At 42.6% G+C, this 19,901-nt stretch overlaps 1 protein-coding gene across 4 annotated transcripts in view; it reads right to left on the bottom strand.

Annotated features, from left to right (window-relative positions):
• Positions 1 to 5,543: 5,543 nt before the first annotated feature.
• Positions 5,544 to 19,901, bottom strand: part of Rnf185 (ring finger protein 185) — a 65,578-nt gene continuing 51,220 nt past the window's right edge. For all 4 annotated transcript variants that reach the window (XM_033762322.1, XM_010603820.3, XM_010603819.3 and 1 more), the window contains 4 exons: positions 18,383 to 18,495; positions 16,566 to 16,620; positions 9,729 to 9,846; positions 5,544 to 7,597 (listed from right to left, as the gene is read on the bottom strand). In XM_033762322.1, the coding sequence (XP_033618213.1) occupies positions 7,500 to 7,597; positions 9,729 to 9,846; positions 16,566 to 16,620; positions 18,383 to 18,495 (384 nt within the window). In that variant the 3' untranslated portion in view covers positions 5,544 to 7,499. The remainder of the gene's footprint in view (positions 7,598 to 9,728; positions 9,847 to 16,565; positions 16,621 to 18,382; positions 18,496 to 19,901) is intronic.

The following is a 19,901-nucleotide window of genomic DNA, read 5'->3' as shown; positions in this document are numbered from 1 at the left end:
AGGCGTGCACTACCGTGCCCAGCTTGGTCTACTTTTTAGTTCTTCATATATTCTAGATATTAGTCCTTAGTCTGAAGAATAGCTGGCAAAATTATTCCCCATTCTATAGGTTGTCTTTTTTCACTCTGTTGGTTTTCTTTTGCTATTAAATTTAACATCATCCCATCTGTTGGCTCTTAGTACTGTATCTTGTGCAACCAGGCTCCTCTTCAAAGTCCTTGCCCATGGCTGGTTGCAATGATGCATGACTTCCAGAACTGCTGAGAGAATGGCAAGAACAATGGTATAAATATGTTCAAAGTGAGGGAGTATATTTTGAGGGGAGATTAAAGGCAATGTGTTTTATTTTATTTTTTTGAGACAAGGTCTGGCTATGTAGTTCAGGTTGGCCTCGAACTTGCAGCAATCCTCTTGCCTTAGCCTGAGTGCTGGGATCATGGCTGTTTTACTGTAATAAAATTTTTAAAATGTAAACATTTACAGTACATTTTGATCACACCTTGTTAGCCAAATGAAATACACTGTGAAACAGACCTCCCTGCAGGCTACCAGTTTAGAATCTTCCACAGGAAGGACTAAGACATCATAGAGTTAGAACAGGAGACATTCCTGGTTTTGCGAGATTGGGGTCTTCCGAGCGATGACAGGCTGCCTGTCAGTCCCTGATGTTCCTCCCACCTGATTCTCCTACAGTGGCTCTTTGGCAACTGTTGTTTCTCTAGATCAGATTTAGGTCATAGAAGTGTCCAAATGACCAAGCAGGGATAATGCCCAGGAAAATGGATCCCTTCTCCCCAGCCACTACTCCTGCCACAAAGTTCAGCCTCGCTGCTGCTAGTTTCAGCACTGGGATAAGTGAAGATGAGTGAAGACTGGGGTCAGGGTTAGGGCAGGAGTGGTCATCACTCGGAAGAGCCCAATCTCCTCCCCCAACCAGGACAATTCTTTCTTCTTGCCCTAAGTCAAACAGGGTGCTGATCACTTTGGTCAGATTTTCCCCCTCTGGGTGTAGCAGGTGGTTCCTGGTATTCTGAGTGTGCACAAGGTGCTGGGAAGGAGGGCTGTGCCTGACTTTCCTTACCTCCTGGGAACCGTCTTCCACGTTTATGATTTCTGAGGAAACCTCTGATTATAGTAAATACAAGACTGTGTGCTGAAGGGCTGGGGATTTAGCTCGGTGCTGCTGCTGCCTGCCTCACAAGCACAAGGTCCCGAGTTCAATCCCTGGTACCAAAAAATAAAAAAATAATAAATAAAGATGATGTACTGAATTAAAGTAACAAAAATCCAGGAATCCATGGGACTCTTCTGACAAACCACTTCATGGCTACCAAAAAAGGAACAGAGATTTTACCTACCCTACCCATGGGAAGAAATTACATCTTCCCAGGCATTGGAGACATCAGTAGCCTTGGAAGGAAGACCCACTAATGTATCCCGTCTCTGTTCCACAGCCAGGCATACATCTCTCTTCCCCTCCCTGCCCCTCATTCCGCTTCTTCCCCACCTGCAGCTTCATGCTGTTCATTCAGCGGGAGCAGGTGAGGCCAACCCCCAAGTTGCCCTCGGGGAAGTTCAGGTTACTCAGAAAATGCAAGTTGAAATGTAAAGGGAAGGAATCGCTATCTGCAGAAATTACATAACCAAGAGATAACATGCAATGCAGACTGAATACTGTACTCCAAGGTCACTTAACTCGAGAGGGACTTCTGGAGGGTAGGAAGAGCCTGGGCAGGCGGTGCATTCACTGGGATTCCAGCACCTGTCACTTGCCCATTTATTTAGCGGACCATAGCTTGGTCAGTGAGTGTCCAAGGCCAGATCCTTCTGGCTGATTGACAATTATCTGAGCCTAGCACCTTAAAGGTCACTTCTTACCAAGGGTGGTGGAATACACCAGTACCAAGCCTAGAAGTTTGAAGGCAGGGGTGTGACTTACAAGAAAAGCGCCTCAAGGTCCTGTCATCCTGAGGATACTGGGCTACAGGTACCCTTCTGGGTCTTCCCTATTACGTCCATTTGCTTCAAACTCAATCAGTGTCTGGCTTTTATTCTCTCCTTTCTGAGTCATCTTGCCTAAAATGGACTGATCGTCCAAAAATGTTTTGCATCCTGTCAGTTCACTGCTTAAAAACCTTCAATAGCCCCCTACTGCCTACAAAATAAAGGGCAAACCAAGGCCTCATAAGCTAACTACATATCACTCTGCAGACTTTTCTCCTTACTCCCTCTACTGGGGGACTCTTTTTTCCAGGCACACTCTGCCTTGTTGCTCCTCCAACCTCTAGTTCCCCACATTCTCTATAATTTTACTGCCCCATTTTGCCCAGAAATGCAGTCTCCTCTCTAAAAACTAACTTCCAGGACTGGAGATTTAGCTCGGTAGTTCTGCCGCCTGCCTCGCAAATGCAAGGTCCTGAGTTCGGTCCCCAGTACTCCCCCCTCAAAGTAAGTTTCCAATTGTATTATTTTTCAAATCCTTTGAATTAATCTAAGTCTAAAGTGTCTAGCATGATAGCCACATGTGGCTATTAAGATGGGTAAATCAAGGGCCGGGGATTTAGCTCAGTGGCACCCTGTCTGCCTGGCAAATACAAGGTCCTGAGTTTGCACCCCAGTACCAAAAAAAAAGATGGGTCAGTCAGGCATTGTGGCACATGCATATCTGTAATCCTAGCACTCTGGGAGTCTAAGGCAGGAGGACTGTGAGTTCAAGGCCAGTCTGGCTACCAAGGAAGTTGAAGTTTAGTCTTGAACACAGTGAGACCTTGTGTCAAAAAATTAAGATGGGAAGGGCCTGGGGATTTAGCTCAGCGGTTCTGCCACCTGCCTCACAAGTGCAAGGTCCCAAGTTTAATCCCCAATAACCACCCACCCCCACACAAAAAAAATTAAGATGGGAGAAAAAAAGGGAACTATGGAAAAATGCAGTTCCTCAGTTGATTAGCCACACGTCATGTGTGTGATATACATATGGCTACTGGCTGCTGTGTTGGTTAGTACCTACAGAGACTGTCTCCATCACTGCCTAAAGTTCTATGGGACAGTGCTATCATTAAAGGGTGCTAATATCACAAAGAGGTACAAGACATCATATGCCTCCTGATAAGATGGTAACGAATTTATACTATCACTTTAAAAAAAAATTTTTTTTGGTACTGGGTTTAGAACTCGGGACCCTGTGCTTTTGAGGTAGGCAGCAGCACCATTGAGCTAAATCCCAGCCCTTCACTTAAACATATATGGTCTCGTAAAAAAATGTCAAGCTTGAATCTGGTCAAGCATTTAGCTGTAACACCTAATTTCTTATAATTATAGGAAATACATAGGTATGAGAAGTTGGTTAAATAACAGTGTTAATACAAATAGCAGGATTGAGGGGTGGTGGGAAAGAAGAGCTCAAATGGCCTGGTTTCTTTAAAACTATCTCTAAGGAAAAGAAACTTGAGAGAAACTACTCATGGAGTTGATTCAGACCTCACGTCAAGCAAACGAGGTAAAATGTTGAGACAACTAGGGAAATTTGAACAATAGATGTTTATTAAAGTTGTTTTTTGTTTTGTTTTGTTTTGTTTTGTACTGGGGATTGAACCCAAAGTCTTTGCACTGAGCTATATCTCCAGTTTTTTCATTAAGTTTACTGGTACTTTTTAGGTATATGGTACAGTTACATTATTGGGATTTTGTATTTTTACACGATGTATCTTGGGTATTTATTCCCCATACTCCTGTTCTCCCTTCACCATCTCCACCCTTCCCTATTCCCAGTTATTTCTTAAATTTGAGACAAGGTCCTGCTAAGTTGCCCAGGCTTGGCTTGAATCTGGGATCCTCCTGCCTCAGCCTTCCAGAGTGCCAGAATTATGGGAGTGTACCAACACATCCATCTTACTGTTATTATTATTTTTTTTTTTGTACCAAGGATCAAACTCAGGACCTTGCACTTGCTAAATCCTCAGCCCTGTTAAATTTTTAAAAAGTAAACAGCATCTTAGTTATTACAGCATCTCAGCTTTTACAAACTTTTTTTTTTTTTTTGGTACTAGGGATCAAACTCATGTCCTTGTACTTACAAGGCAGGTACAAATCTTTATCTTTGAGATCCATACTGAAATTCTTAACAGATAGCACATGACTAGGATTTATTTAAAACAGTCCAGGTAAGGCTGAGTGAGCAGAGTTAGGGTGGTGTAGAGGCAACAGGACCAGACTTGAGTTGATGGTTATTAGGGTTGAATGACTGGAAGTTTCTATTCTACCATTGCATTTTTGTTTTCCACTGAAAACAAAAACATTCTGTTCTTTCCTTATTAGTCTCACACAAGATCCTAAACTTCTCTTTCTCTGTATTTCCCACTGTACACTGGCACTTTGAATTTGCTGACACTCAGGTCAGAAGAGAAAGAAATACTTTTTTCAGAAGACAATCTGTAGGGCTGGGGATTTAGCTCAGTGGTTCCGCTGTCTGCCTCACAAGTACAAGAACCTGAGTTCGATCCCCGATACCAAAAAAAACCCCCCAAAAATCACCACCAACAACAAAAAACCCCCAAAAAGACAAACTGGAGCTCTCACTGTGTTTGAGAGCCTGCAGCAGGGCCAGATTGATAACCAGGTCAATAGTTTCCATCCCCCACCACACCTTGTTACTGAGGCCCCTTAGGGAGGGGCACACCCCCAGCTCCAGGAAGAAGACTTGGCTGAGGGCCTGCCTGCCCTGTCATTGTATATGGAGATATCTGACACAGAATAACCTGTGCTTGCACTAAAGGCCCTACAGGGCATTATGTTGTTTGCAAATTTAGAAATTCCATGTACTTATAAGGACTAGGGCTGCCTGTCAGACAGGTCACAACTTGGGTAGGGTTATTTTGTTTTGTTTGTTTTTGGTACTGGGGATCCACTCGGGACCTTGCGCTTGCAAGGCAGGTGGCGGAACCACTGAGCTAAATTCCCAGCCCTGGGTAGGGTTATATAGGAAGTCAGACCTCCAGCCCATACTTCTCATCTTTAATTATCAATGACTGTTTGAAGATTTTCATTCTCAATTACCGAGAACATTACCAAGGCCACACAGGTGCTTCCTAGGGGCCAGAACAGTGTGACCGCTCCCAGCCTGTTCACCTTCCAAGATACAGACACAAACTCCAAATCCACAGTAATGTAAAACCATTTATTTAATTCTAGATCAAAACACTTTCACAACAGTGAAAATTAGTGACTGGTCAAGGTGTGCTGCTGTGCCCTTTCCTGACTGTGGTTAGGACCTGATCTGAGTCCACGGAAGTGGCAGAGGGTGGAGGCAGAGAAAACACAAAAGAAAGGTAAGCAGCCTTGGCAGAGGAGTGAGGAGCCTGCAGAAGGGCAAGGGAAGGAGACTCCATTAGGGCTGGGCCAGCAATCCCAAGTTGGCTCTCCTGCTCCAGAGGCTGGGTGAGTGGGGACCTACAAAGTTCACAATCGGGGCACATGGCCAATTTGGCTTTGCTAACAAATTCTTGGGATGCTTTTGCTGGTGGGGCTCTCCTGGCCTCATTTCATTAAATATTACAAATGATATGTCTTCCTACCCACAACTCTTTCTTAGTCTTTCTGGGCTCAACTGGCTGAAGTTAACTCTCCCTCCACTAGTTGGGCCACTGAGCTGGAGTAACATCACAGCCAAGACAATCCAGGGGGCCTCTGTGACTTTGGGCCCAGAAGCTGATAAAAAGAGTACTCTAGGGGACGGGGATTTATCTCACTGGTTCCGCTGCCTGCCTCAAAAAACACAAGGTCCCGAGTTTGATCCCCGGTGCCAAAAAAAAAAAGTACTCTTGAGGTGGCCCAACGTTTAAAATCCATCAGGCACACTATAAAGCTGGTGGCTTATTCTTACAAATTGGATTCAGCAAACCAACCACCTATTCAATACTTTATATATTTTTTAAACACTGAACTCTGGTATTAGCAGGTACAAAGGAAAAGGGAAAGCTGGGGCCTTCTATTATTTATTGACTATGCTGGGGATGAGCCAGGAATGGTGTGGATTGGCAAAGTGAGCAAGACATCCCTAGCAGAAGTCCATCTCCCCTCACCATGGAGGTCTCCAGGAAGAAAGTGGGCTTCTAGGGTGAAGCCTTGCAGGCCAAGCAAGAACCTTCCCACCAGGTGAACTGTCTATCCGCCTGGCACTACACTCTTGCAGTGAGGATGAAGCTTATAAAATCGAAAAAGAAATCAAGAGCTTGGGAGGAATAACTTCCCTTGAATTACACAGGAAGTGAGACTACAACGTATTATTGTGCTGAGGTGTACCGGGCCTGCTGTCTGACTTTACAAACTATCCAGGGTTGCCTGCTCAGGTGTCACACACTTCCCCAATTTTAGCACACATACAAGGGGTTTTGGGGGGACTCTATCAAACCATACCAAAAGCAGAGTCACAGGTGAGTCATCCCCCTGTGTCTTCATAATAGACAACTTGGCTTCTGAGGATGGTGGTCTTCCACATGCAGCTGGGAAACCTCCAGCTTCCTCTGGGCAAGAAATTCAAGAGTTTCTGCAGCGTAAGGGACAGGGCTACTTGTTCAGCTGTTCCTGTACCAGAGCTCTGAATCCCACTGAGGGCCCAAATCCAGATCTTTCCTAATGCACAGCAGGCAGTCGCTATGACAGTTGCCCTCTGGGGGAGATGGCAGATGAACATAGTTTTGAGGTGAAAGCTGATAGGAAATCTGTGAGTGAAGTCACAAGTCTTACCAAAGATAATCTATACCAGGAAACCAGGTCATTCAAGCTGCTCTCCGGGACCAAGGCCCAGAGCCAATAAACGATCTTTGGGTCTCTGGTGAATTAATGAAGTGGCTTAGCTGCTGTAATTAATGATCTTCCTGGGATAGCAATATTTTGGGTCTCTGTTAAGAGGAGGGGAGGAAAGAGGACAGAGCAGCACTTCATTTCTTTACAATAGAATCCTCTACACTAAAAAGCTTGCCAAAACCTAAATAACAGGAGGCAAGACAAAAAATATGTGGAACAATGTGACAGTGAAGACAGGGGATCTGGAAGGGGAAGCTCTGTATGAGGAGCCCCACTGGCTACAGAGGCCAGTTACCAAGGGGTATTTAAAGACATGAAAGTAAGTTTCTGTAAATACCACTTGGTTTATCCTTTGTTTCTGTGATATAAAACTCAGGTGAAATTTTCTTCCCACCTCCTTCCTGTGCAGTCAGGACCTGAACTGGCTGGAACAGGATTCATGCTGCCATCCATGACAGAGAACTCAACACCAGAGCATGAGGTTACAGAAGGGTGTTTACAGTAGTGGCGATAGTTGGGGCTCCTCACCAACTCATTGTTGAGTTCCAAAGCTCTACAGGAGAAACTGGACTCCTTGAAGTGTTATTGACCCCACTGACTGCTATGGTCAGAATTATCCAGGAAGCCAAATACCAGGCTCGCGGGTTGCACATCACCAGTCCAGAGACTCTGCTGCAGGTGCAGAGAGAAGCCCAGTATTAGGCGATCAGGAGCCAGAACATGATCACGAGGGCCACAAACAGGAAGAGGCGTGACAGGAACTGCTCATCTGCATACTGAGGTGTCCCAGGGACAGCTAGAGAGGCAGGAAGGAGAAAATGTCAGGAGGTTGCAGCTATGAAGAAAGCTAAGAGTATTAATCTTCATTTCTAAATTTGTACACTAAAAAGATTTCCAAAATTCAAATAATAGGAGGCAAAACAAAAATGTGTGGAACAATGTAACAATGAGGAAAAGGTCTCCAATTTATCCTGAAAGGCTATATCCTGGCTGACACATGCAAAGAGATAAATTGATTAGTACGAAACAGTAAAAGAAAAGCTATTGTTGGTTATGTATCTTCTCTGTGCTGTTTTGTATACAATATTAACTGGTAGATAGTTTTCCAAATTTTTTTTTGGTACTGGGGATCCAACACGAGTCCCTGCGCTTGCAAGGCAGGCGGTGAAACAACTGAGCTAAATCCCAAGCCCCCAATTTTTTTTTATGCAGCAGTATGTATGTGATCTGTTGAGGTGCCCAGGGTCCTGAAGCAGTGGCAGAGACGCAGAGGGCCTTCTCTTGCCTCTCCACACAGTGTCCCAAGTTCTCCACGCCTTCCTTTTCCAGGAGAAAACGAGGGCTCAGATATCTCATAACAAGGAAGAAGTAAAACAAAATCTCCACTCGTCTCTGCATTGAGAAAAGCTATCTTTTACAGCTCCCTGTTCTGAGTTTGAGGGAACGAGGGTAAGAGAAACCACATCCGGGATGTACTGTACCAAACACTACAAAGAAAAACTGTGATTGTTACAGCGGGGGGAAAAAGGAAGACCCAAGAGGGTAGCCTGGCTGTGGGACTAAATGGGAAATCTAGGGCAAGCCTTGGACCAGACTAGATGGAAGCAAGCCACCAAACAAGTTTTTGTTGCCTCTGCAGGGATCTGTCCTTCCTTTAGGGTAGAGTGCATCCTGTCCTTTACAGTCTCCTCTGGAAAAGCAACATGTAAACATAGGAGAAATTTTCCAGGTAGAAAATTTGGTGAGAGAGGGTGCTCCCAGTATCTCTCGGTGCTATACTGCAGTCTCTGTTGGGTCCTTTGATGAATTCATTCAGGAAGGCAGACTTAACAGTTGCTTATGACATGCTAAGGACTGAGGTGGGACAGAGAACAACTGAGATAACCTCTGAGCAGATTACCCTTTCTAGAACATAAGCTTCTGACCAGACTCACATCCTGTCCACTTCTGTAACCCACACCAAGCCCAGGGCACATGAGGCTCCAATGAGGGCAAGCAGAGTTCAACCGACCAGCGCATCTTTACAGGCTGTGCAGTACAGACCTTGGCGTGAGGGCTACAGTGTGATAAGAGTCCAGGGAACGTTCCCCATTGCCCTGCTCTCCTCTGAATGCAGCTGGAGAGAGCAATGCAGCAGCAGGTGGCAGACATTTAAGCATGGTTGCCAAGTGGCTGGGGCTTGGGATCAGCCCATACTGTGTCCTAAAGGAAGCTAACAGATGCCACAGAATGGAGAGGCCCTGACTCCTTGTGAGTCACCTCACCCCTCTCTGTCCCAAAATGGTCAAACTGGGGGGCAGTGCACATGTGAAGATCTAGGCTTTTCTTCAGCCAGTATCAGTTACAGCTTTTTTCATAGATATACAACATGTCTCAGATAAGCTACTAAGTATTTTCTGATCTGTAAAACAAGAGCCAAATGCATATGCGTCCACAGGGTGGTTGTGGGCTGGGGATTTAGCTCAGTGGCTTCGCTGCCTGTCTTGCAATTGCAAGGGCCCAAGTTCGATCCCCGGTACCAAAAAAAAATCTTACACAGGGTGGCTGTGATTTCTTCAGTTTGGAATGGAAAACATCCAACATGTGCCTAAGACCTTATAATTGCTCAATGTACCAGTAATCTGAAAAGAGGTTTAAGACATTTTAGCCGGGTGTGGTGGTGCATGCCTGTAATTCTTGAACTTGGGAGGCTGAGGCAGGAGGATCTTCATGAGTTTGAGGACAGCTTGGCCTGCATAGTGAGTTCAAGGCCAACCTGAACTGCATAGTGAGACCTTGTCTCAAACAAACAAACAAACGACATTTTGGAAAGGTTGATTATCTGTGTAGCAACAATTATCTGTAAATTATATACTGCTGAATTCCAAGGAGTTTTCAAACAGGATTACTCAAATATCTTCCTGATTTCTCAAGAAAATAGGGCTTACCTGGAGGAGGCCGCCCATCATTTATGTTAAATGCTGTGGCAAATATACCAAAGGGAAATGCCCCAATTCCAAAAGACATCTGGAAGCCACCATCTCCAAATCCAAATCCTTGAAATCCCTGTGTGAAAGAAATGCAAAAAAGAGGAAAAATAAGTGTTTCCCCCAAACCTGGCAAACTTGACACTTTCTCTGTGTGTGCGCTCTATCCCTAATCTATATTCTCAACACTTTTTATTTTAATTATTTTAAGATAGGGTCTTCCTAAGTATTAAGTAGCCCAGGCTAAGCTCCAATTTGTGATCCTCCTGCCTCAGCCTCCTGAGTATTTGAGATTTCAAGTGTGTGCCACCACACCCAATTTAACATATACACCTTATGTATCATATTGCATGTGGTACCCACCTTGCTTTTCTATCCTCTGCCACCTGTTTCAGGTGTGGGGGTTCGCTTTTCCTCCCATTTAGGCCCCAAGGCAGAGGACCTCTGAAGGACCCTCTGCCCTTCTAGTCTTAGCTCCGAGCCAGAGCTGTGAACAGAGAAAAAAGGACAACCTCTGTCCAACAGTTGAAATACTGCTCATGAAAGTCAGGATTATAAGGCTTGAGGTTCTGTTCTCACATTAGCCAGTAAAATTTCCTAGATGCTTTATAACACACAACTGCAATGACTCCCATGCCCAATTATAAGGGAGCATCAAAATAAACTATACATATCCACAAGAGCAAAAAAGGTGAAACTCTAGCTGGCCAACAATGGAAGTCATGATAATAATATTGATAACATGCTCTCCAAAGACCATTATGCTGACCTAATGTAACAAAATAAAAACTCTTGAGATCAAATTATCAGACAAAACTATTCGAATACCCTCATCACAAGTATATGACAACAGTAGCCAGGTATGGTAGCACATCTGTAATCCCACTCCTTGAGAGGCTGAGGTAGGAAGACTGCTGCAAGTTTCAGGTCAGCCTAAACTACACAGCAGGACCCTGTCTCGAAAAACCAAACAAAAAAACTCTAAAACCAAAACAACCAAAACAGACAAAAAAACCCAAGTCTATGACAACATATAAATATGTGGACAAGATATGGATACATATTTTTGAACTATCTTTTTTCACTATTGTTACAAAGACTTTTATTTTACTTCTATTTTTTTGGGTACCAGGGATTGAATTTAAGACCTTCCACTTGCCAGGCAGGCACAGTGCCACTGAGTTACAGCCCCAGGTTTTATTTTTTATTTTTTGCAGGGTCTCACTATGCAGTTCAGGCTTGCCCTGAGCTCACTATGTAGCCTAGGCATGCCTAAAACTTGCTGCAAACCTCCTGCCTCAGCCTCCTGAGTGCTGAAATTATACAGTCACACAACACCCAGCTTTGTTATATAGCTTTAAAAATATAAAACACTATAATTTATTATAAAATATATGCCTCTTATAAGAAATTCACATACTATAAAAATAACTACGAGGGCCGGGGATTTAGCTCAGTGGTTCCAGTGCCTGCCTTGCAAGCACAAAGACCTCAGTTCGATAGCCGGTACCAACCAATCAACAAACAAACAAAAACAAAAACATAAAAGTAACTAAGAAAGAAAGTCAAAGATTTCCTTATTCACCCTCTGATCTCACATCCACACTCCAGAACTTCCAAATAACCAGTCAGCAGTTTGGTAAATCATCCTCAGTTTTTTTCCTGCATGTTTCACCACATCATCTTTCACATAAAAAGAATCAGTAAGAACAATAATATTTTGAATAAGTAATTCCAGCTGGGTGTTATGGACAACGCCTGTATTCCTAGCACTCAGGAGGCCGAGGCAGGAGGATCACTAGGAATTTAAGGCCAGCCTGGGCTACATAGTAAGTTCAAGCTCAGCATAAACTACACAGTGGGACCCTGTCTTAAAAAACAAAACAAAACAAAACAAAAAACTCTGACTCTGACCCCTGGCACAGTGTTAAACACTGAGCTAATAAGCAAATAATGTTTAGTACTTGTATTATCGTCACGTGCATTTTACACATGACTAAACTCATGATTGGAAGAGTAAAATAAATTGACCAAGAGGTTAATGTTTTATTCTAAACCTAGGGTAAGCGGCACATGCCTATAATCTCAGTATTATGGGCAGCTGAGGCAGGGGGACTGCAAGTTTAAGGTCAGACTGGGCAACTTTGCCTTTTAACAAGACCCTGTCTCAGGGGAAAAAAAAAATTTAAAAAGGGCTGGGGGATTTAGCTCAGTGGCACTGTGCCTGTCTCATAAGCATAAGGTCCTGAATTTAATTCCCGGTACCAAAAATAAATGAATGAATGAATAAATAAATAAAATTAAAAATTAAAAAGGGGTGGGGATGTAGCTTAGAGTGAAGGCCCTGGGGTTTTTCTTTTGATAGGAATCAGCTATAAGAAAAGTTTAATCAGAACTTTCATGAAATGTGAAAATGGAAAAACTGTAAAATATTATTTTAAAAATAATTTTACAAATGTATATGTAATCAACCATTAAAATAAAGAAAACAGGAAAATATCTTATCCCGTATTATTAGTACATTTCTGCCAATGACAGTGTCCTATGGCCCTGGGTTTTCTACCGCCAGTAGTACTGAAAAATAAACAAACGGATCCATCTGATCTGAAAATCTGCTTTTGGAGACAGGGTCTTATTTTGTTCCCCAGGCTGGCCTTGGACTTGCAATTCTACTGCCTCAGCCTCCAGAGTGCTGGAATTACAGGCGTATGTTTTTCTGGTATCAGGGATCAAACCTGGGATCTTGCATTTGCTAGGCAGGTGGTGGCACCACTGAGCTAAAGCCCCGCCCTCCATGCTCTTTATCACTATGCACATCTTAACATTTTTTTTTTCTTACCCTGCACCCCTGCGAGATCTTTAGAGAAAATAACAAAATAAATAATAAAAGCAAGAAAAAACATCAAGCCAACTGTTCTCCACAAGAGCTGACATTTGCGAATCTTTTATAAGTGGCTGCTCCCACTCCCATGGTGAGCAGCCTAGCATCTGGTTCGTACTTCTTGCTGGGCACACAATGTATAAAGCTTTATAGTAAGAAGGCAAACCTATAGGGAAGAAAAACAACCGGTTTCCACGTCCTCAGTACAGAAATTCTTCCTGCTCAGATCCAGCATGGCTGAGTCTGAGGGCTCTTGGGACTGGAGCTGCCTTATTAGGAAAGGCACAATTGTTTCATCAGGAGCCAGAGTTTCATTCAGTTCCATTCTAAGGAGACTGACCTCTTGCTTCCTTCTCAGAAACATCACTATAATCCCACAAATCCTCACATTTGGTGTTTCTGGAGCAGAGTATGCAAAGTATCACTAGCGGCTGTAGGTGCTTATGAAAACTAGAGGTGTGTCTCCTATTCATTAGACCAGGGCCTCTGCTTTCCTAGGGCCTCTAATTTCTAATTTTTCTTTTTCTTTTCTTTTTTTTTTTTTTTTTTTTGTTTTCGGGTTTTTATTTTTTTTTTTTTTTTTTTTTTTTTTTTTTTTTTTTGGTACCAGGGATTTTACTTGCGCTTGCCAAGCAGGTGCTATGCTGCTGAGCTAAATCCCTGGCCCTCTAATTTCTATTAATTGCCAGTGCTCCAAGCAAAACCAGAGCTTGACAAGTTCAGTAATTGCTGCCTAGTACTCAAGACTTCAATATTAGCCAGATCTAGGTTTCAGCACTATGAATCTGGACATCTCACCAATCTGGGGTTCAATTTCCTCTTCTGTTGAGTTGATGTGATGTTTAAATAAAATCGATCATGTGCATAGCGCTCTTAAAATAGTTCTTTACGTAGAAGAACCACTCAACAAAGGTCCAATGCTAATGCTAGTAAGGAAAATTTGGAGAAGAGGCTCTCAATTTCTATTAAGATCCCTAATTTAATAATCTTAATGCTGGCTGGGGATGCAGGCAGTGTCTGACTAGAAAGTGAAAGGTCCTGAATTCAATCCCTGATACAAAAAAAAAATAAACAAACAAACAAAAAAACCCTATTACTGGGAATTCTAAGAATAACATAATTCAAATAAGGAAAAAAATATATGCAAAGATTGTTGTGATAGTATTTCTTTTTTTTTTTTTTGGTATCTCAAATTGAACTCAGGACCTAGGGCTTGCCAAGTACGCATAGTACACTGAGCTAAATCCTCAGCCCATCGCTATAGCATTATTTAAGGAGCAAAATCTGAAAGCAACTAAAAGTCTTTCAGCTGGGTGTGACATCTTGCGCCTATAATCCCAGCACTTGGGAGGCTGAGGCAGGAGAGTTCAATCAAGGCCAGCCTAGACTACACAGTGGATTTAAAATCAGCCTTAACTACATAGCAAGACTCTATTTTTTAAAAAAAAGGTCCTTCAATGAGGAAAATCTAAATTATAATACATACAATTTCGATGGAATAGCAGCCTTTGAAAATAAAAAAAAAAAGCTGGGTGTGGTGGCACATGCCTGTAATCCCAGCACTCAGGAGGCTGAGATAGGAAGATCACTGTGAGTTCGAGACCAGCCTGAGCTATATAGTGAGTTCCAAGTCAGTCTCACTACATAGCAAACCCTCCCCGAAAAAAAAGAAAATTAAAAAAGGGACACTTCAGAGTATCACAGAAAATATTGCCAAAATTAAATTTGAAAGCAGCAAACAGAATGGTGATGACTATGCTGGCCATGGTGGCGCACGCCTGTAATCCCAGCACTTGGGAGAGTGAGACACCAAGATCGCTGTGAGTTCGAGACCAGCCTGGGCTACACAGTGAGTTCCAGGTCAGTCTCAACTACATAGTGAGACCCTGTCTCAAAAAAAAAAAAAAAAAAAAAAAAGTATGGTGATGACTATGTAGAAATATGAATACATGCCCTGTAATCCAAATACTTTGGGAGGCTGAGCCAAGAGGGTCACAAATTCAAGCTCACCCTGGACAACTTCGCATAAACTTTAGCAAGATCCTCTTTTAAAATAAAAAATAAAAAAAGAAGCTGGGGATGTAACTCAGTATAAATGCATTGGTTTCAAAGTTTTGTTACCACCCAAACAAAACAAAAATTTGAAAATTGTAAAAACAAATACATGACATGTAGATGAACAAAGAGAAATGAGAATATATTTTGTTGTAGGATTCTAGAAGTCTGGGTAAATATTTTTAAATTTCTTCAACATTTTAACAAGAAATTATCTTATTTAGGGCCGGAGATTTATTGCAGTGGTTTATTGGAGTGGTTCTGCCAACTGCCTCATGAGAACAAGGTCCCGAGTTCGATCCCCAGTACCAAAAAAAACCCAAAAAAAACCCCAAAAAAACCAACACTTTTTTGTTGTTTGCTTTTTCCTTTGAGACAGGGCCTTTCTATGTAGTTCTGGCCTGTCTTGATTTTATTTTTTTGTGTGGTATTAATTTTAGTGTGGTAATGAATTAAACCCCAGAGCCTCTGTACTGAGCTATATCCTTAGCCTTTAAAAAAAAATTTTTTTTGAGACAGGTCTTGTTAAGTTGCTAAACTGCCCAAGTTGGGCTCAAATATGTGATCCCCATGTTTAATGCTGAATTACAGTTATTTACCACCACATCAAGCTAAGTGCTGTTTGACTTGTTTTGAGACAGTCTTGCTATGATAGAGCAGGCTGCCCTCTAATTTGCAATTGTCTGCCTCAGCTTCCCAAGCCCTGGGATTGCAAGCATGTGTTACCACACCCAGCTAAAAAACTGGTTTTTAAAGATTAATATCTGATTTGAATATGCAAATTTTAGCCAATAATTTAAGAATTTATCCTAATAAAATGGTGAATCTGCTCAAGAGTTCATCAAAGTTATTTTTAAAGTACAAAAAAAGCTAGTAGCTGGGAGGCTGAGGTGAGAGGATCACTTGAATTTGAGGCCAGCCTGGGATACACAGTGAGTTTAAAAAGCATAGCATGACCCAATCTCAAAAAACAAAACACAAAAAAGGAAACAGCGAAGACTAACAAAGGATGAAATAAATTAAATCCATACACTAAACAGTCACTAAATAAAATATTACTGACAGGAAGCCAGGCATGGCCACTCCTGTAATCCCAGCAGTCAGGAGGCTAAGGGAGGAAGATCATCACAATTTTGAGACCAGCCTGGGCTACACAGTGAGTTTAGGGCCAGCCTGAACTACAATGGGAGACCCTGCCTCAAAAACAAACAAACAAAAATATTACTGACAATGTATCGTCAATAAAAACTCAAGCTATGTTGAAATTCTCCATTTTAAGAGTGTGAACTTTAAGAGGCAAGGATCTTTACTTTATTCACTGATAAATCACCACTGCCTAGAATGCTCAGCACACAGAAGATGCTTACTATTTGTAGAGTAAATGAAATTTTAAGAGTTACAAAATAGGAGGCACATATTGAAGAAAAAAATATGTAAACACAAGTCAATAAAGTCAGTGTGTATATAAGATTACAGAACAATAAAGCTGGTTGTGGTGGTGCACATCTGTAACCTCAGCATTTGGGAGGCTGAGGCAGGAGTTTGGGGCCAGCCTGAACTGCATAACACACTCTGTCTCAAAAAACAAACAAAAGATTACAGAAAAATAGGTATGAGTCAAACAACTCTTTTTATTTTATAAAGTAAAAAGAAAAAAAAGGAAAAAAAAGCAAAATGGAAAATAGATCAAAATGCTTCCAGTGGTAATCTCTCAATAGTGATTCCATCCTGTCATCTTTTTCCTTTCTGTATTTTCCAAGTATATCTTTACTTCTATAATAAAGGAGAAAACTACAGGGACAACAGGAAACTTCTAAAGCCATGGACTCATTTCTAGAATCTTCTCCTAGAATGTTTCTCACCCCTCTATTCTCTGGCTCTGGCCTCTGGCCTTGAGGACGAGGAGGTGTCTTCTCTCTAAAAAGAAATGGTGTAGTTAGTCCATTGCAAAATGTCTTAAGTTGTTCTTGTAGAAACTGGAAACTCTACTAAGAGGATCAGGGTCCCCTTTCCTGCCCAGCATATAAACTAATGCTGAATTAAACCAAATACTAACTCTTCAATCAACCGGCAAATGCTTTCTACCACGGTATAGAGAACCAGGGAAAAAATCAGCTTGTTATGAGATATTTATCAGATTGCACTACAGCCTACTTCTCACAGAAATACTGGCCCAGACTGGTTATGAGTGATGGCCAGTTGCTTTCCCTGTGCCTGTGTAATACTGGAATTATGGATGTCAGAAATCTCAAATCTAAACTGAAACAGAGGATGACTGGTGGCTGAGGGGGTTGAAATCCAGGATGTCTCTTCCATCTGCCCTATTAACTTTAGCTTTGCCTGTCATTACACTTGATCAAGTACTCCAAGCTATTCTTTTTGGCTCTGGGTCTCACCTTCTCTGATCATCATCTCAGAAATGCTAGGCTGAGGGCTTATTACATACCTGACACTAGACAGGATGCTACCAATAGTAAGATTGGTGATAGATCCTACTCTTTTGTTTTGTTTTGGTACCGGGGATTGAACTCAGGTCCTTGCGCTTGAAAGGCAGGCCACTGAACCGCTGAGCTAAATCCCCAGCCCTCTTTTTTTTTTTTTTGGCACCGGGGATTGAACTCAGGACCTCATGCTTGCGAGGCAGGCATTGGCACCACTGAGCTAAGTACCCAGCCCAAAAGATCCTCATTTTTTGTTTGTTTGGTTTTTTTTTTGTTTTTTGAGACAGGGTCTCACTATGTAGTTGAGACTGACCTGGAACTCACAATGTAGCCCAGGCTGGTTTCGCACTCATAGAGATCCTCCTGCCTCAGCCTCCCGAGTGCTGGGATTATAGGCATGCACCACCACACCCGGCTTAAAAGATCCTACTCTTGAGGTAATGATAGTTTCAAGGGGCATATGAACAATTACAAGGCAGTGTGGAAAATTATGAACAGAGTACGGTGGTAACTTTTGGGCTGATTATAAAAGATAGGGTTAAGTTAGGATGAGGTGGACATTGGACGGTGATATCAGCAGCCCTAGGGAAGACAGAAGAGGCAGAGCAGAGAGCAAATACAAAGTCTGAGGAATGTAAAAAGGCAAGTCTATTTAATAAAAGTCCACTCTATTTCAGGTAGAAGGCATGCTGGGATGGGATGGGAGAAGGGAAGAGACATTTTTGGAGAAGTTGAGGGTCCCAGACTATGAATAGCTCTCAGTACATGTGCTGGCAAAATGCTAAACCCGCTAAGATCTTCATTTCTAGAAATTCCAAACTCCATAAAGTCACCCAGTCCCCTCATTCCCTTTCCCCTTAGAATTTACGTATCACTGTTGCAGCAGCTCCACTCCTTGGAGACTCTTCTGCTATACAGCCTGCTCCCCAGGCTGCAAAAGTGGTCTATAACAATACTTGCACTCTTGTGATTATAATGTGTACCGCTGGTTCCCCAGGACCAGCACGCAGCCCATCTGCTGGAAGACGCCACGTTATGGGTACTGTTATGGCCCGACAAATGCAACTGGGATTCCCTCCCTTCTCTACATGACCCTTCCCAATTGACTCCCATTTGGATAAGGCTGCCTCAGAACTGAGTAATCGACACCACGGAAGACTGGAGTCAGGGAGTGGTGAAAGGATGGGAATTCATATCCAAGGGAAGAAGTGGATATGAGATGCATCCCAGGTCCTCACCTGGGGTCTTGCTGCCCAGTGCTTCCCCTGCCGTAGAGTGGGATCACCTTGTCTCGGCTGATGCCAGCTTTGCAAACTGGACACACCTGTCTGTTAGGTCTGGTCTCCAACCACTACAAGCAAGAAAGAAAAATACATAAATGACATAGGATCCAACAGAGTAATGGCCAGTTAGAAGCAGCAGGAGCCAGGCATGGTGGCATACGCCTCTAAGCCCAGCACTCGGGAGGCCGAGACAGGAGGATCACTGTAAGTTCGAGGCCAGTCTCAGCTACAGTGAGTTCAGGGTCAGGCTTAACTGCATAGCTAAAAGCAACACCAAAAATCTAAACAAATAGAAGGATCAGGAGACTAGGGGCCAGAGATCTCAAGTGGGAAACACTAGCTCAAGCAGGGAACATCTTAAGAAAACCGATCCAATGTCTGCTCCTAGCACTCAATAAATATTTACTAGTGGTGAAAAAAAAATTGCCTTTAAATACTACCATATTTAAACTGGCTGCTGCTGCTTCTTTTTTTTCTGATACAAAGTCTCACTCGATAATTCAGGCTGGTCTCAAACTTGTAGCAATCCTCCTGCCTCAGTCTCCAGAGTGCTGAGATCACAGGCACGTGCCACTACACCTGGCTCTTAAAATAGGCTTCTTCATGTTTTGTTTTTCATTAGGGGCCCACCAGCTATACAACAGGAAGGAGCTACAAGCCTGAGGCTGTCATAGGGTCTAATCTGGGGTCAGGCTACTGATACAAGTTTGATAAACTTTAAATCTCTGCCTCTACAAGACATGGTGACACATGCCTTTAATTGTAATTCTCTTACACACATACATATTAAAAGGGCTGGGGATATATATACCTTAGTCCAAAGGCTTTGAGTTCAATCCTCAGTACTACAAAAATAACCAACCCTCTACATTCTCCAAAGGATCAACTGTAGCACCCATATGTAAATACTATTTTTCTATGATTTCAGATTTTTATAGCATTACCTCAATAACTGTGTATCTTAGACTGAGCACCTCACATACATATTAAAAGGGCTGGGGATATATATACCTTAGTCCAAAGGCTTTGAGTTCAATCCTCAGTACTACAAAAATAACCAACCCTCTACATTCTCCAAAGGATCAACTGTAGCACCCATATGTAAATACTATTTTTCTATGATTTCAGATTTTTATAGCATTACCTCAATAACTGTGTATCTTAGACTGAGCACCTGGGCATAAGCTGATCATTTTCTGTTAATTTACTATGTGTTAAAGGAAAAATTTCAGCTGGGGTGGTGGTGCATGACTGTAATCCCAACATTGTGGCTGAGGCAGGAGCCTAGGACCCATTGAGTGTTCAAAGCCAGTCTGAACTACATAGTGAGACCCTATCTCAAAAAATGAATAAAAGCCAGGCCTGGTGGCACACGCCTGTAATCCCAGCAGCACTCGGGAGGCTGAGGCAGGAGGATCGCTGTGAGTTTGAGACCAGCCTGGGCTACATAGTGAGTTCCAGGGCAGTCTCAACT

Source organism: Fukomys damarensis, unplaced genomic scaffold (assembly GCF_012274545.1).
Source record: "Fukomys damarensis isolate Sample0158 unplaced genomic scaffold, DMR_v1.0_HiC HiC_scaffold_12, whole genome shotgun sequence".
Taxonomy (NCBI): Eukaryota; Metazoa; Chordata; class Mammalia; order Rodentia; family Bathyergidae; genus Fukomys; species Fukomys damarensis.
This window is presented reverse-complemented; position numbering and strand designations above follow the sequence as displayed.